The sequence below is a fragment of the Zootoca vivipara genome, chromosome 2 (assembly GCF_965207765.1).
Source record: "Zootoca vivipara chromosome 2, rZooViv2.hap1.1, whole genome shotgun sequence".
Taxonomy (NCBI): domain Eukaryota; kingdom Metazoa; phylum Chordata; class Lepidosauria; order Squamata; family Lacertidae; genus Zootoca; species Zootoca vivipara.
Window position 1 is genome coordinate 108,883,531 of NC_142584.1, and position 16,853 is coordinate 108,900,383.

Consider the following 16,853-nt stretch of genomic DNA (forward strand, 5'->3'; position numbering starts at 1 on the left):
CTGTAATACCAACCGCAGACGTTAACAGTCATCAACAGGTTTACCACACCTATCAGCCAATCACCCATTCCCACCACCCTTCTGAGTAATACCCCTCCCCACCCTCTCACTATATATAAGGCTCTGGTGACTTCTGTTTCAGTGTATCTGAAGAAGTGTGCATGCACACGAAAGCTCAGACCAATGACAAACTTAGTTGGTCTCGAAAGTGCTACTGGAAGGAATTTTTTTATTTAGGTTCCAAGTAGTTTGAGAACTAAGCTGTTCGAAAACTGACATACCACTGTATTTATTTTTCCCAATTTGAACTGTATTGATCCCCTCCCCCGGTGGTGATTTTATTGAGTCAAAATTTGAGTACCCCCTAAACGTTTTTGTTTTTTTTTAAAGAAAAAAAAGCACTAAGTTATACCATAACATTACATATCAATGGAAAGATTAATGAAGAATGTAATGCAAGAACTTTTATGAAGGATTATTTATTAAAACAGTAGTCATAAAGAAGAAATGTGAAACAAACAAGGGAAAAATAGATATACAGGTAGAATTGCCGCGTTGGCGCTTTGTGATAAACAAGTGGGTTTTGCATTGCAGTTTGGGTACTTGGTCTCTAAAAGGTTCAGCACCACTACCCTAGGAGCATGTCCAGTTTCAAAGGTGGAGGGAGGCTTTCCATCCTGAGTGCCCAGAGGTGGCTCCTGCCTTGGGGCAACTGGTGGATATGGAGGAAATTGACCCCTAGCACTCTCGGTTTCAGACTTGCCTGAACCTCCTTCCACATTATACTCATCCATATTGTTTCTCCCCTGTGTCATTTTGGGGATAGCCTTCTACACGCACTTGTGTCACCGTGCCCCGGGGGACCGGCACATTTCTTTGAGATGCTCTCGTAGGGCCCCTTCTTCCCTGTGACCTCTTCCTTCCTCATGCAAGACATGCAGTTGGGAACAGAGCCTTTCCTCGTTATGCCACTAAATACCCATTTTATTTTTCCTATCACCAAATATATCTATGCACACTATATCTATAAATCAAAATAATAGATGAGGGTTTCAAGATTACCTTGGGCATATAAGTAGGTGCTTTCAGTCTTTCTGTGTCTTCATGGTTCCATTATTGCAATTATAACAGTGGGAGTTATGCTGCTGTTCCTATAATACTAATCTAACTCTGCTTCCAAAGCAACACCACCAGTCTCAGCTCCACTTTGTGCAACTCTCCATTCCCAGACACAAACATTTCCAACTCCCTCCACCAAACGCCAAAACCAGCTCACTCTCAGTTAATCCTCATTCAGAAGCAACACTCCAGACTCACACACTCCCCCCTATCAAAAAGTACATTAAATATTATATTATGCTTACTACTGTGAAATGTTACCATCATTACTTTAAAAACATGTCTAGACAATGTTACATACAAACAACAGAAGCTCAAATACACTGCATGCATTTAAGACTGATTTCCTGTTATTGATGTGAAAGAGTCAACTCAGAGAGAAAGAGGTTCTACACATTAAAAAGTGTTCCATAATAACCAAAGCAGAATCTACACTCCTTCTATTTAAACCATTTCTTAGCTTTGAGTTAATTCATGGCTTGTAGTTTCCACTCTAACAGCTCTTACCCCTCAGTCTTTGGATGGTTTGTAAGACTTCCACTTCAACTGAACCTCTGTCCACTTCCCTAGGACTTATACTGTTTCTCCACAGTATGATTTTGTTGATGTTTTGTAAGAACTCCACTCTGACTGAAGCTCTTTCCACACTCCATGCATTTAAATGGTTTCACCCCATGTGACTCCGTTGATGGATTCTAAGGTGTCCACTGTGACTGAAGCTCTTTCCACACTCCATGCATTTAAATGCTTTCTCCCCCGTGTGAGTCCGTTGATGTATTCTAAGGTGTCCACTCTGACTGAAGCTCTTTCCACACTCCATGCATTGAAATGGTTTCTCTCCCGTGTGAGTCCGTTGATGAATTCTAAGGTGTCCACTCTGACTGAAGCACTTTCCACAGTCCATGCATTTAAATGGTTTCTCCCCCGTGTGAGTCCGTTGATGAAATCTAAGGTGTCCACTCTCACTGTAGCTCTTTCCACACTCCATGCATTGAAATGCTTTCTCCCCCGTGTGAGTCCGTTGATGTATTCTAAGGTTTCCACTCTGACTGAAGCACTTTCCACAGTCCATGCATTTAAATGGTTTCTCCCCCGTGTGAGTCCGTTGATGAAATCTAAGGTTTCCACTCTGACTGAAGCTCTTTCCACACTCCATGCATTTAAATGGTTTCTCCCCCGTGTGAGTCCGTTGATGAATTCTAAGTTTTCCACTGTCAGTGAAGCTCTTTCCACACTCCATGCATTTAAATGGTTTCTCCCCCGTGTGAGTCCGTTGATGTTTTCTAAGATCTCCACTCTGACTGAAGCTCTTTCCACACTCCATGCATTTAAATGGTTTCTCCCCCATGTGAATCTGATGATGTAAATTCAGGTGTCCACTCTGACTGAAGCTCTTTCCACACTCCATGCATTTAAATGGTTTCTCCCCGGTGTGACTCCGTTGATGAATTCTAAGGTGTCCACTCTGATTGAAGCTCTTTCCACAATCCATGCATTCAAATGGTTTCTCCCCCGTGTGAGTCCGTTGATGAATTCTAAGTTTTCCACTGTCAGTGAAGTTCTTTCCCCACTCCATACTTTCAAGTGGTTTATCCTCTCTCCCTTCACACTCCATGTAATTAAATACTTCATCATTCCCATTGGACATGGCCCACCAGAATTTTGACAGCCTTCTCCAATTTTTTTTCCAACCAGGGGTGGCGGAGAGAAAATCCTATTTGTTTTCTAGGAAGAGAACAAAATAATATTACACATATCAATTAGCACCTGCTCTTATTTAAACATCTTGTACATTATCTCCTGCCCTCCCTATGTTGCAAATTTTTAGGAAAGGCAAATGAAATAATGTTAAATAATGGTAATGCATCATCAGCCTTTCCTAACCCTTAATCAACGTTAATGAAGCAGCATTATCTTAGAATACGGTTGAACTGTGGGGTTTACTTTTTATAAAAAGTGGTTTCCCACAGGAAAGGGAACCTGCCCACTATTTATCAGGGTCCTAAGTTCATCATGAACTTCTTCATCCTCTGCACAATAATCCTCCACCGCTGCTGAGTGTGGGCACATTGGATTTATAGCGTTAGGGTATAAAAAAAATTAAAATAAAATAGAAAACTTCCTTCCAGTAGCTCCTTAGAGACCAACTAAGTTTGTCATTGGTATGAGCTTCTGTGTGCATGCACACTTCTTCAGACACACTGAAACAGAAGTCACCAGACCCTGTTTAGGGAAGCTTTTAATGTTTGATGGATTTCTGTATTTTAGTGTTTTGTTGGAAGCCGCCCAGAGTGGCTGGGGGAACCCGGCCAGATGGGCGGGGTATAAATAATAAATTATTATTATATTATTATTATTACTAATATATAATGGGAGGGTGGGAAGGGGTATTACTCAGAAGGGTGGTGGGAATGGGTGATTGGCTGATAGGTGTCGTAAAGCTGTTGACAACCACAGATTGTTCTAGATACCAATCATAATCCCTGGGAAATTTCTCAAGAACCCTTAAGATCCAGTTTCACCAACTCCCAAATAACAGCCCTGGAGCAGCCTTTCTCAACCTTGGGTCCCCACATGTTGTGGGACTACAATTCCCATCATTCCTAGCCACCAGGGCCAGTGATCAGTGTTTATGGAAGTTGCAGTCCAAGAACATCTGGGGATCCAAGGTTGAGAAATGCTGCCCTAGAGGAACCTTCTGTTCTGAGGTGAGGCATCTCTGACCCTCCAGTTGTGGTTGGACACAAAGTAAAGGTAAAGGGACCCCTGACCATTAGGTCCAGTTGTGGACGACTCTGGGGTTGCACCGCTCATCTCGCTTTACTGGCCAAGGGAGCCAGCGTACAGCTTCCGGGTTATGTGGCCAGCATGACTTAGCCGCTTCTGGCACACCAGAGCAGCGCACATAAATGCCGTTTACCTTCCCACCGGAGTGGTACCTATTTATCTACTTAGAATCATAGAGTTGGAAGACACTTTCCCCTTCTTGCACTTTGCCCCTTGATGTGCTTTCGAGCTGCTACATTGGCAGGAGCAGAGACCGTGCAACGGGAGCTCACCCTGTTATGGGGATTCGAACTGCTGACCTTCTGATTGGCAACCCCTAGGCTCAGGGGTTTAACACACAGCGCCACCAGAGTCCCATTTTGCACATAAAGTAAAAGTAGAGGTAAAGGGATCCCTGACCATTGGTCCAGTCGCGGACGACTCTGGAGTTGTGCCGCTCATCTCGCTTTATTGGCCGGCGTACAGCTTCTGGGTCATGTGGCCAGCATGACAAAGCCACTTTTGGAGAACCAGAGCAGCACATGGAAACGCCGTTTACCTTCCCGTCGGAGCGTACCTATTTAACTACTTAGAATCATAGAATCATAGAGTTGGAAGAGACCACGAGGGCCATCCAGTCCAAACCCCTGCCAAGCAGGAAACACCATCAAAGCATTCCTGACAGATGGCTGTCAAGCCTCTTGCACTTCGTGCTTTCGAACTGCTCGGTTGGCAGGTTGCACACAAAGTACCATCTGCCAAAGCAAGGGTGGCCCATGGTCAGGGATGATGGGGCTCTTGTCTAGTTGGACACACTTTCCCCTTCTTCCCCCTCTTCTGAAAATGCTGAATATCTGTATTTCATGTCCTCCTTCTTCCATGATCTCCAAGATCTTCCTGATACAGTCCAACTGCACACATTCCCAAATCATCCAGCACCATTTACTTCGCAAGGCTGCTGCATTTTGTCTAGGACACTGGCAATGGGACAGCACCTTCCACTGGATGAAAAGATAGAGGGTTAAATCAGGGCAGGCCAAATGGGACTCAGCTCAGTCCCTTCCTTGCCCCTCTCTACATCTGCTGCCTGAGGGGGCTGCCTCAGTCTCCCTCATGGTGGAGCAGGCCCTGAGAACAACCTTCTCTCAAATACAGGAAACATAACAAAGAAGACATTGGAGTGTAACCATGGAAAACAACAACAGAGAAAGCAACTAACAGATTCAATTAAAAAAACAACTGTAATAATAATTACACAGGCTGGGGGGGAGAGAGAGGAACCCCACCCATTTCCATAACAATCTTCGAAATCCCTTAAATCCCACAGACATGAGAACTGATATAGTGTGAATAATGGAAACCAGGTGGAATGGAGAGGAGTGAGGAACAATTATCTCTGGGTAGGAACCCTTTCGATGTTTCTCCACAGAAACACAGCCATATGAGAGAGACTGTAGTTGACAAGACAGAAGCCTCAAAGGGTGGAAATACTAAAGTGGGCTTCCTCCCTTTCCTCTTCCCCCCAATGGTTGGACTCGCTATAACAGCCCCCAGCGCCCGATGCAGCAGCTGATCTGGGACTTACGGCAGGGCAAGGACTGAGCTTCAAGGGAGGAGAGGGTGGGTGGATCAGGCCTCCTGCGCAGGGATCTCTCCCTGGTCGACTTGAAGTCATGGCAAATTCCTAGGCAGAAGGGAGAAATCAAGGCAGGCAGCCCCCAAGTCTCTCTCTCTTTCTCCAAGGTGGCTTCGATTCCTCCCCCAGGGATGCTTCCCTTCCTCCCTCAGCCCCCTAACTTCCTCTGCCCTCCTCCCCTGAGGGTCCCCTTTGCCCAGAGGCCCCCCTGGCCGGCTCACCCTTCTTGCCATATTCCTCCCAAGCGCTCCCACCTCTCCATCCAGAGTGGCCTCGCCAGATGAGCAGGGAGGGAGGAGAGGAGGGAGACGGGGGGGGGGGTCTCTATCCAGGCCTCTCTGGCCTCCTTTAACTCTTTCATGGACTCCCTCTCTCTGATTCTCCACACAAAGGATCGTGGAGTCAAAAGCGCCCCAGGGATTCCTGCCAGGGAGAACTCGGAAAGAGGCGCGTAACTGGGGCCTCGGTTCAAGTCTCAGCCCTTGGTGGGCCTCCCATTTCATTCCCACAGAAGCGCCGGGGGGGGGGGGCGCTGCAAAGTCCTTCCCGCCTTCCTTGCTCGCTATTCTATTCCGATTTCCTTTCCTGTAATATAAAGGGATGGGTGCTCTCAACTGACGCGAGGCGCGTCCCTCGCCTGATCCACAGAAAGAAGGGGGAGGAGGAGCACTCCCATATATTCCTTCCACACACGCCCACCTCGCCCCAAATCCTGCCTTCCCGTCCCAGCTGCAGATTCAGGGGGAGAAAAAGGGCACCCTTCTCTCCCCCCACCCCCGGCAAACAATATATAGATATATTTTGGACCTCTTTTTCTTCCTCCTCTTCCGAGAATGTGAATGGCGGCCTCTTCCCTCCAACCTTGGCTCTCCCCTCCCCCCTCCAAACCTCCTTGCCTCTCTAGGAAGCAGAGCTCACTGACCCATGGGGAGGAATGAGTGACGCCTCCCTCCCAGAACACACAAATTCTCCTCCTTCCAATCCAGCTCCGTCATCCTGTTTCTTTCCTGAGAAGGTCCCAGGTTCGATCCCCGGGGACGGCAGAGGAAGAGGACCCCCCCCAAAAAACCTCCGAAAAAGTTCTATGGGGCACGAAGGTGGCGCAGTTTATATTCCCCCTTTACCTCTTTTAATCCCTTGCCGGGAGAGGGGGGTGCGTTCATTATCACACCCCTTACACAACGTGGGGGAGGTAGGGCTGTGGCATAGGGTGTCCCCGTTACAACAGCCCTTCAAAGTTGACCGGATTTGTGGGGCTTGGAACAGTAATTTAGGACAACCCTAATGGGTAGTCCAGTGTCGTCATTAAAGGTAAAGGGACCCCTGACCATTAGGTCTAGTCGCAAACAACTCTGGGGTTGCGGCGCTTATCTCGCTTTACTGGCCGAGGGAGCCGGCGTACAGCTTCTGGGTCATGTGGCCAGCATGAATAGGCCGCTTCTGGCAAACCAGAGCAGCGCACAGAAATGCTGTTTACCTTCCTGCTGGAGCGATACCTATTTATCTACTTGCACTTTGGTGTGCTTTCGAACTGCTAGGTTGGCAGGAGTTGGGCCCAAACAACGGGAGCTTTTTAAAAATAGGGACTGGTGTTTGAACTTGGGCTTTGCTAATGAGGGGGGAGGGGTGCAGCTCAGTGGCAGAGCAGTTGTACCCCTTATTCGGCTCCCCGCTGTGAGGGTGTGACCCCCTCCTGACTCGCACCAGGATCCTGCAATGCAGGTCAGGTAGACGCACCAGTTCTGCTTCCATTTCCCAGGCGAACACAGGAAGGTATGGCTACTCTCACAACGAATCCGTGGGGCGCTCCGGGTTTCCGGCAAGTGCACCTTTCGTATCTTTCGGTGGGGAGAGAAAGAGAGGGAGTCCATGGAAGGGTTAAAGGACGTGAGAGAGGCCTGGATAGAGACCCCGCCTCCCTGCTGATCTTGGGAGGCCCCTGCGCACTCGGGTGGATGGAGGTGGAAGTTGGGGGGCTGAAGGAGGAATGGAAGCAACGTGGGGGGAGGGAAGCCCAGCAGGACATTGACAGCGGGGGACCGAGAGAGAAGTGGCCTTTTGGAGAGTCCTCTCTATCCTGTGCACTGGCTGGGGAATGTGCGGAGGGGCTGCTCTGGCTTCTCCCTCCTGGTGAGGAATCTGCTACCTGAAAAGGGGGGTCCACTTCCACCCCCCCTACCTACAAGGTTCAGGTCAGCTGTTGCCTTGGAGATGCGGGGCGCTGCATTATACCAAATCAAACCATTGGACCACCTGGGAGGAGAGGCTCCCCTCTCTCAGGCTTCCGGTTTTAGCACTTATTTCCACTGCATGGTTGATCGAAGGGGATGATGATGTACAGGAGGCATCCCCAAACTACGGCCCGGGGGCCAGTTTTAGCTCTTATTTCCAGTGCTGTGGGCACCGGCCCGAAGCTGGGTATGTTTGGGGATCCCTGGTGTACAGCAATCCACAAATAGGGGTGGAGGATGCTATAGAAATGCATTCAGGGTTTATATATAGGTAAAAGGTGAAGGACCTCTGGATGGTTAAGTCCAGCCAAATTTAACTATGGCGTGTGGTGCTCATCTCCGCTTTGAGGCCAAGCGGAGGGAGCCAGATAGCCAGATAAAGAAACAATGAAGACACAAAACTGCTTGCTTAGCACGCTTGTCAGGCATCTATTTGCCTGCATCCAAGTCCAAGCTGCGTAGCAGATAACTGTCCAGTGCGCTCCCGTTGCGCAGTTTCTGCTTCTATCACGAAAGTCAAACCTCGTTTCTAAACGTCTCGGAATTCTTTCTTCTGAAGTTTAGATAACAGTTCAAACTGCAGCTTGTAGCAGCGGAAACTTTCCAGCTTTCAGTGCTCGTGAAATAAATCACTTTCACTCCCTTGTTCATTAAAACAAGTAAGATTTATTGACATTTTAAGATAGCTTCACCCAGGAGTATTTAACTCCATGATGCTGCAGCTCTGACGAACAGCATAGCAACAGACAGATTGCTTACAGACAGTGTCATATATTTCAGATACACAATAGCAACAGGTACTACTTCCTGTTTACATGACACGTCACAAGCCCCTCGTGATACAGGACGACTGCTGAGCTATAATCTCAGCTCACATCTTACATGCACAATGTACCCAGCAGCTAAAGCGACAGCAGGCCCAACGCCTCGAAGGGGCTGAAGCCCCTGAGGGGCAAAGGCCCCTTGAAAGCGAAGCGGGGAGGGAAAGGAAAGGAGGGGAAATTTAACGAAAACTAAAGGATTAAAAGGTTAAATCGCGAAAGATAAGTAAAATGAAACAGATCACCGTTAATGTCATAGAAAGATCGCTCTCTCTTTCGGCTCACAGCGGACACGATGCTGGTGTTCCGATGCACTGGCCCAAAAGAGGAAGCTCAGGGACACGTGCATGGGCTTAAATAGAGGTCCCTCGATAGCATTTAGCTGGCATGCCATTGATCAAATTGCACCCAGCATCGAGGGACCTCCAATAGGGAGTGGTGGCCATCCAAACGTTCCCACCCACAACACAGGGTCTGGTTGCCAGGCCACTCCACAAAACGTGCCCTCTTGCTAGGGGGGACTCGATTTGTCATTCTCCAGGCAAGCCTCCAATCTCTTCTTTTTGACATGCACACAACAGGGGCTCCAATACCAAGATGAAGGTCCACCAGTGTGCATGTTGAGCACACTGCCTTATGCAAGTGAGTCATGGGCAACTTATCACCCTCAGGAGTGATGCCTCAATAGCTTCCACGTCTGCCATGCCAGGAAGACTTTGGGTATCACTTGGCAGGACAGAGTTTCAAACAAAGGTGTGCTCTCCCAAGCCCACATTCCCAGCACGTCCACACTCCTGTTTTGACGATGTTCACAGAATAGAAGATGGCAGGCTCCCCAAGGATGTACTTCAAGCACCAGGCCCAGCGGCAGACCAACTCCACCTTACAAAGACGTCTGGAAATGGGGCATGAAGGCTGGCAACATCAACCGTGCCATGTGGGAATCCCTTGCAGATGACTGCAGTGCCTGGAGACAGACAGAACATTGTCTCCTGAGACAGATAGATGCCACCAACAACATACCTCAAAAAGTATAGAAAAGCATTAAAAATACTCAATTGACTGAGCTTCTGTTCCTCCCCAGCAGAAGCCTGCCCCCGTAATGTCCTCTTTGGGGAGGGATTTTTTACCTGTGATTTTTTTTACCTGTGATCTCCAAAAAAGGGCAACAACTTTTTGGGGCGATCTCCCCCCCCCAAAAAAGCTCCAAAACCTTTTGGGCTCCCTCCTATCATAAATTCTGGCCACACCCATGAACAACAAATCCTCCCTCGGTCCTTTTCTGGATCCCTTTCTGAGATCTGCTGCTTTTTCTGTATACTGGGGAAAACTGGGGAATTAGCTCAAATGGTAGAGCACTCGCTTAGCATTCGAGAGGTAGTGGGATCAATGCCCACATTCTCCAGATAAGCTCACAAGCTCTTCCTTTTGCGTGTGTAGACCTTTTAACCACCCCCAAATAAATCCAGACAAGACTCAAATTTTTGGTTTGGTTTTTGGCAGAATTTAGGCCACAACTTTATTGATTACAATCAAGTGAGTGGTTGCATAGGCTCTGGTTTGACTAGCTCCCTGCACTGTTGCAGGTAGCGCTGACTCAGGGCACACGATAGGTCAGTCTTGGGTGAAACACCCGGCACAGTGGAAAGCGGGGTCAAGCCATTCCACCAGCCAAATGTCCCCCTGGACACAACTCCTCTCAGGGTTGACCAACCAATGAGTCCCTGGATTCCTTTAACGGAATACCCATCGCATAGGGATGGCCAGACTGTTCTGCCACCCCTATCACCTTAACCAGAGCCTTTCCGCCACATGAGCGAGAGCCCTCCCTGCCAACCACTCACCCTTGTAACCAATCTCTTAATCCTGCTGACATGGAGGTCAGCCACAAATCATTCCCAGTCACAGACAGATGAACCCCATCAAGCCTGTAAAGGAACGCATTGCATGGGTGACGGATAATCGCTCCCCCCAAAGCCAAAAACTTCTTGGCCACTGCGCTCTGCACGCGCCTCCTGGCCCTCTTGGTGGCAGCTGGGCAACGACTCTCTCCATTCACATCGTGGCAGCAGTTGCGACCAAGAAGGAATGCATTTAGGAAATCCCGGAGGCAATAAAAAGAGAGCACTTCTATGCTAAGTATCTACCTAGCACTAAAATCTATCTAGAGCATACAAAGCTACATCAAATCTATCTTGTATCTTTATGGTAGGAAGCATGCCTTGAAAGGATGCTGCCTGGCAAATGGTCTGTGGTACAAGACTGCTTTGTACTGCTTTGTAGTGATTGTCATCCTACTCGCTGGATCATCACCTTGTCGTGGTGAGTGGGCTTGCATGTTCCTATCTCCTTTCTTGCAACTTGAAGCCATTGGTTCGAGTCATACCCTACAGGCTAGAATAGAGTTAATGTATGTTTTTTTGTTGCTGCATCACCCTGTGGACTCATGTTAAGCTATTGGTCCACCAAGACCCCTAGATCCTTTTCACACGTCCGGCTAGTAAGCCAGGTGTCCCCCATCCTCTATTTGTGTAGGTGCTTCTTCCTGCCTAAGTGCAGGGTCTCACATTTGTCCCTGTTGAAATTCATTTTGTTACTCATTTTGTTATCAAAGAACGTGCCCCAGCGGAGCTGCTATTCCTGTTACAGGAAATCTCAGGGGAGCATTAACAGCGCAAGTTGCACCCAAATTCTCGGTCCTCATCCTCTCGAGTGGTGGGTCTATGGCTGGGCAGGATCTGTCCTGCCTCAGACTGCAGGGCAGGCAGCTCACAACAGGCATCCCCAAACTTCGGCCCCCCAGGTGTTTTGGACTACAATTCCCATCATCCCTGACCATTGGTCCTGTTAGCTAGGGATCATGGGAGTTGTAGGCCAAAACATCTGGAGGGCTGCAGTTTGGGGGTGCCTGGCTCACAGGATGGACTGCTCTCCAGAGCACCCCTTCTCCCAAGGGAGGAGGGTCCAGTCTGGACACTGAGGCCCAGTGCCGAGGGCCTTCTGGCAGTTCCTTCACTGCGAGAAGCCAAGTTACAGGGAACCAGGCAGAAGGCCTTCTTGGTAATGGCGCCCGCCCTGTGGAACGCCCTCCCACCAGATGTCAAAGAGAAAAACAACTACCAGACTTTTGGAAGACATCTGAAGGCAGCCCTGTTTAGGGAAGCTTTTAATGTTTAATAGATTATTGTATTTTAATATTCTGTTGGAAGCCGCCCGGAGTGGCTGGGGAAACCCAGCCAGATGGGTGGGGCGGGGTATAAATAAATGATGATGATGATGATGATGATCTCCTCCCCGCTGACTTGTTTTGCTTCCCCCAAATGCTGGAATCAATGTGTCCCAGAAAACAGGGTCTTCCTTGCAGGCTGAAGTGGTGCAGTCCAGATACACGGTAAAGCCCTAGGGGTGTGGAGGAGGCAGAGACTTTGGGACTCTCCCTCCCTCCCCCACCCCTTTGAGAGCAAACCAGGCCTCACTTGTGAATGATGGGTTCAACCGTTCCTGGAAAGAGCCCTGAAAAGTGGCCACACCAGGTCCATGTGCTCCTATGACGTTCAAAGGAAGATTCCTGTTGGCTGCCTCAATGCTCAGAGGTGACTCCAGGTAGCTGGTGGATTTGTAGAAAGTAGACCCTTAAGTTTCCGACCTGCCAAACACACACTATAGATATCCATAGGGTTTCTGCCCTATGAGTGTAATTTTGGGGATAATTTAATATGTGCTTACAGTGAAGCATTTAACACACACTTAGGCCACCTCCCCATTGCATTGAGGTCTCTCTGGCACTGCCCACTCTCTGCTCTGCCACCTTCCCTCTGCATGAAAGATGTGCAACTAGGAGGAGAGTCCTTCCTGGTTATGCTGCTAAACAGCCCATTTATTCCTGATGCCCCCAGAGATAATGTTTTATTTGAACACTTCCCCCTTCACATAGCCAAGAATGAGGAGGTGTTGCGACACAATTAATTTATAAAATATAAACAATAGCACTTCCAGTCCGGAGCTGCCATGGTGAACAGCAGATCCCATAATGCAGATAATTCAGAAGGATTTGAGAGTAATTATCCTTGCAAGCCCCCGCTGGGGTCGAGGGGGTGAGCTCTCACTCACAGATCCTCCAATACCTGTTGCTCGCTTCTAAGACGCGGGGCGGGGAACGCTGAGTGCATAGCACTGCACTGCACGTATTGTAATAATAATAATAATTTATTATTTATACCCCGCGCATCTGGCTGAGTTTCCCCAGCCACTCTGGGCGGTTCCCAATCGATTGTTAAAAACAATACATCATTAAATATTAAAAACTTCCCTAAACAGGGCTGTCTTCAGATGTCTTTTAAAAATAGGATTGCTGCTTATTTCCTTGACATTTGGTGTGAGGGCGTTCCACAGGGTGGGCGCCACTACCAAGAAGGCCCTTTGTCTGGTTCCCTGTAACCTCACTTCTCGTAGGGAGGGAACCGCTGGATCTCAGTGTCCGGGCTAAACGATGGGAGTGGGGACGCTCCTTCAGGTATACAGGACGGAGGCCGTTTAGGGCTTTAAAGGTCAGCACCAACACTTTGAATTGTGTTCGGAAGCGTACTGGGAACCAATGCAGATCTCTCAGGACCGGTGTTATATGGTCCGGGCAGCCACGCCCAGTCAACGGTCTAGCTGCCGCATTCTGGATTATTTGCAGTTTCCGGGTCACCTTAAAGGTAGCCCCACATACAGCGCATTGCAGTAGTCCTAGCGGGAGATAACTAGAGCATGCACCCCTCTGGCGAGACAGACCGCGGGCAGGTAGGGTCTCAGCCTGCATACCAGATGGCCGTCTCCTGTGCTGGGGGGGGGGGGTGTTGTGAGGGGCAGCGGATTTGGGGGCTTGGCTCAAACCCAGTCCTGCTTGGGGATGGGGACCCTCGTGGGGACTCCCTTCACAGGCACCCCATTTCCATTCTGCCAAAGGCATCCAAGGGGGTGTATGGCAGCTGAGCATCTCTCAGCCCCCCCCCCCCAGGAAAGAGAAATGGGAGTTTCGTAAAGCTGCTGCCAAGGAGATGGTGCAATGCAGACCCTGCATGTGTTTTGCATTGATCTGGGCCCCTTTCGAGGGGTCCGAGGACAGGAGTCTCTGCCCCTTTCCCTCCACGCCTTCTCCTCCTTCCCCCACTTGGCCTCTTCTTTACCTCTGTGTCCTCTCTTGCCCTCCGCATCCATTGCTGATATCACTCCAATTTCCTTTTCTGCAATATAAAGGGGGGGTGTTGCCCACTGTCGCCCCTCCTCCCCTTCCCAAAACTTCCCGCCTCTCCTCCCTCCAGCCTGGAAACACTTTTCGTGCCTATAGAGCTATGGCCTTAGAGCAGCCCCCCCCCCGCCTGTACGAAGCAGACGTAACTTGAGCTGCCTTTTGCTTCTTGCTCTTTGGGGTTCCATTGGGGCATCCCCCCATTTACTGGGGGGAGTCGCTGGAGGAGGAGATTTGCGCATTACTTGCATTGCGGGATCCTGGTGCGAGTTCTGAGTTGGTCTGCACCCCATAGAGGAGAGCTGAAATGAAAGCAGTAGTGGGGTTACTCCAGAGGGGTGTGTGTGTCAAGCTGTGAGACTTTCATGCCCCGAGGGAGAGTCTTTTCAGAGATGGGGGGGTCTTTTCCATGCCACTGCTGGGGATGGAACCTGAGACCTTTTCAGGAAAGAAATGGAATTATATAGCTTGCTTGGAGGGAAGGAAAATTATGTTTTCTGGGAGGGAGGTTGGAGGAAGAATCCCTTTTTGCCACTCATTCCTCCCCCTGGGTCAATGAGCTCCGCTTCCTAGAGAGGAAATAAGTTGTGGGGGTTTTTTTAAGGGAGAGGCACAGTTAATGGGAAGGGCCCCGTCCTCATTTTCGGAAGAGAGAAGGCCTGGAGAGGAGGAGGAAGAGGGGCCACTTAATTAGGAGGTTTGGGGGAGAGAAAGAAGAGTGTGCTTCTCCTCCCCTCCCATCTACAAACAGGGCAGATGGGGGGCTGGAGAGTGAGAGGAAGGTAGAGAAGGGCTCCCCTCCATAGCTGTCAAGTTCTCCCTTTTTTAAAGGTCAATTCCATTATGTCAAATAGGATTCCTGGCAAGAAAAGGGAAAACTTGACAGCTATGCTCCCCTCCCCGTTCCTTCTTCTGATCAGAAGAGTGGGAGAAGGGCTGATGGGGGCGGGGACTCCTCCCAATGTTTGCATTGCAAGATCCTTTTTGCAGGGCAGAGATGAAGCCAGCCTTGTGGTTTGGGGGAGCTGAAGGCAGCCATGTTCAGGAGCAGGGCGGGGATCTCTCAGACGTCTCACACCGAGAGATCCCCGCCTCCACTCCTGCTGGCAGGCTGAGCGCCTGGTTGCCTTCAGGTGGTGCAGGAGCTCTCAGGTGCAGCTTCCGGGCTGCTTCCACCTTCCCCAACCCCAGCAACTATTCAGCCTGGCTGCCTTCATGGGGTTGCAAAGGATCTGATGCGGAGGTGGGGGCCCCCATTAAACTTGTCCTTTGAGGGGAGTACAGCCGCGAACCCCTCAATGGAAAGTGTGACGGAGCCTGCATCTCCCCAGCTGAGCAGCCCCGATCCAGCTCCTGTTCCCATGCAAGCAGCAACGCTGCCAAGAGGAGCAGCCCAATACCACTCCTACTTGCCTGCAAGCAGGGGCAGGCTGGGGGTGGGGGTAACATCCCTAGGGTGCTTGCTTGCTGCCCGGCCCGGAAAAAAGAATTGTGGCACTCAAAACCACAGTTATACACAGAACAGAGCACGTTCGACTTCTGAAGAAAGTTCCAAAATTGGAACACTCATTTCTGAGTTTGAAGTGTTCAGGTTCCAAGTACTAGTTACAGGTAGGTAGCCGTGTTGGTCTGACATAGTCGAAACAAAGTTAAAAAATTCCTTCCAGTAGCACCTTAGAGACCAACTAAGTTTGTCATTGGTATGAGCTTTCGTGTGCATGCACACTTCTTCAGATTCACTGAACATCCTGACATCAGGAATGATAAGACAGAGAAACCAGTAGGAGAACACTTCAATCTCCCAGGACATTCTATACAAGATCTCAAAGTAGCTGTCTTATTACAAAAAAAATTCAGAAATAGACTGGAAAGAGAAGTTGCTGAATTGCAACTTATTACCAAACTTAAAACCATGGAGAGACCTGGTCTGAATTAGATTCTTATCTCATTATACTGTACATGATAAAGCTATTTTTAGCCATCTCACCCCTTGCTTTTTCCTGTAAGACCAACTGCAGTCGTTAACAGTCATCAACAGGTTTACCACACCTATCAGCCAATCACCCATTCCCACCACCCTTCTGAGTAATACCCCTCCCCAATCTCTCACTATATATAAGGGTCTGGTGACTTCTGTTTCAGTGTATCTGAAGAAGTGTGCATGCACATGAAAGCTCATACCAATGACAAACTTAGCTGGTCTCTACAGTGTTACTGGAAGGAATTTTTTTATTTAGGTTCCAAGTAGTTTGAGAACTAAGCTGTTCGAAAACTGAGGTGCCCGGCCCCCTCCCCCAGTGGTGATTTTCTTGAGTCAAAATTAGAGTACCCCCTAAACGTTTTTTTAAGAAAAAAAGCACTGAGTTATACCATAATATTGCATATCAAAGGAAAGATTAATGAAGAATGTAATGCAAGAACTTTTATGAAGGCTTATTTATTAAAAAAGTAGTAATAAAGAAGAAATGTGAAACAAACAGGGAAAAAATAAATATACAGGTAGAATTGCCGCGTTGGCGTTTTGTGATAAACAAGTGGGTTTTGCATTGAGGTTGGGTATTCAGTCTCTAAAAGGTTTCCCACCACTGCCCTAGGGGCATCTCCAGTTTCAAAGGTGGAGGGAGGCTTTCCACCCTAAGTGCCCAGAGGTGGCTCCTGCCTTGGGGCAACTGGTGGATATGGAGGAAACCCTAAGCACTCTCGGTTTGGGACTTGCCTAAACCTCCTTCCACATTATACTCATCCATATTGTTTCTCCCCTGTGTCATTTTAGGGATAGCATTCTACACACACTTGTGCCACTGTGCCACACCCCCCAGCACATTTCTTTGAGATGCTCTGGTACGGCCCGTTCTTCCCTGTGACCCCTTCCTTCCTCATGGAAGACGTGCAGCTAGGAACAGAGCCTTTCCTCGTTATGCCACTAAATACCCATTTTATTATTCCTATCACCAAATATATCTATGCACACTATATCTATAAATCAAAAGATTATTTATTATTTATTTATTTATTGATACTCTGCCCATCTGGCTGGGTTTCCCTAA

The 16,853-nt window shown here is 48.8% G+C and overlaps 1 protein-coding gene across 1 annotated transcript in view; it reads right to left on the minus strand.

Moving 5' to 3' along the window:
- Nucleotides 1–463: 463 nt before the first annotated feature.
- The window catches only part of LOC132591585 (uncharacterized), a 33,760-nt gene continuing 17,370 nt past the window's right edge, over nt 464–16,853 (minus strand). The window contains 3 exon segments of the mRNA XM_088662755.1: nt 464–1,789; nt 1,792–2,666; nt 9,720–9,726. Of these exon segments, the coding sequence (XP_088518881.1) occupies nt 1,686–1,789; nt 1,792–2,666; nt 9,720–9,726 (986 nt within the window). The 3' untranslated portion in view covers nt 464–1,685.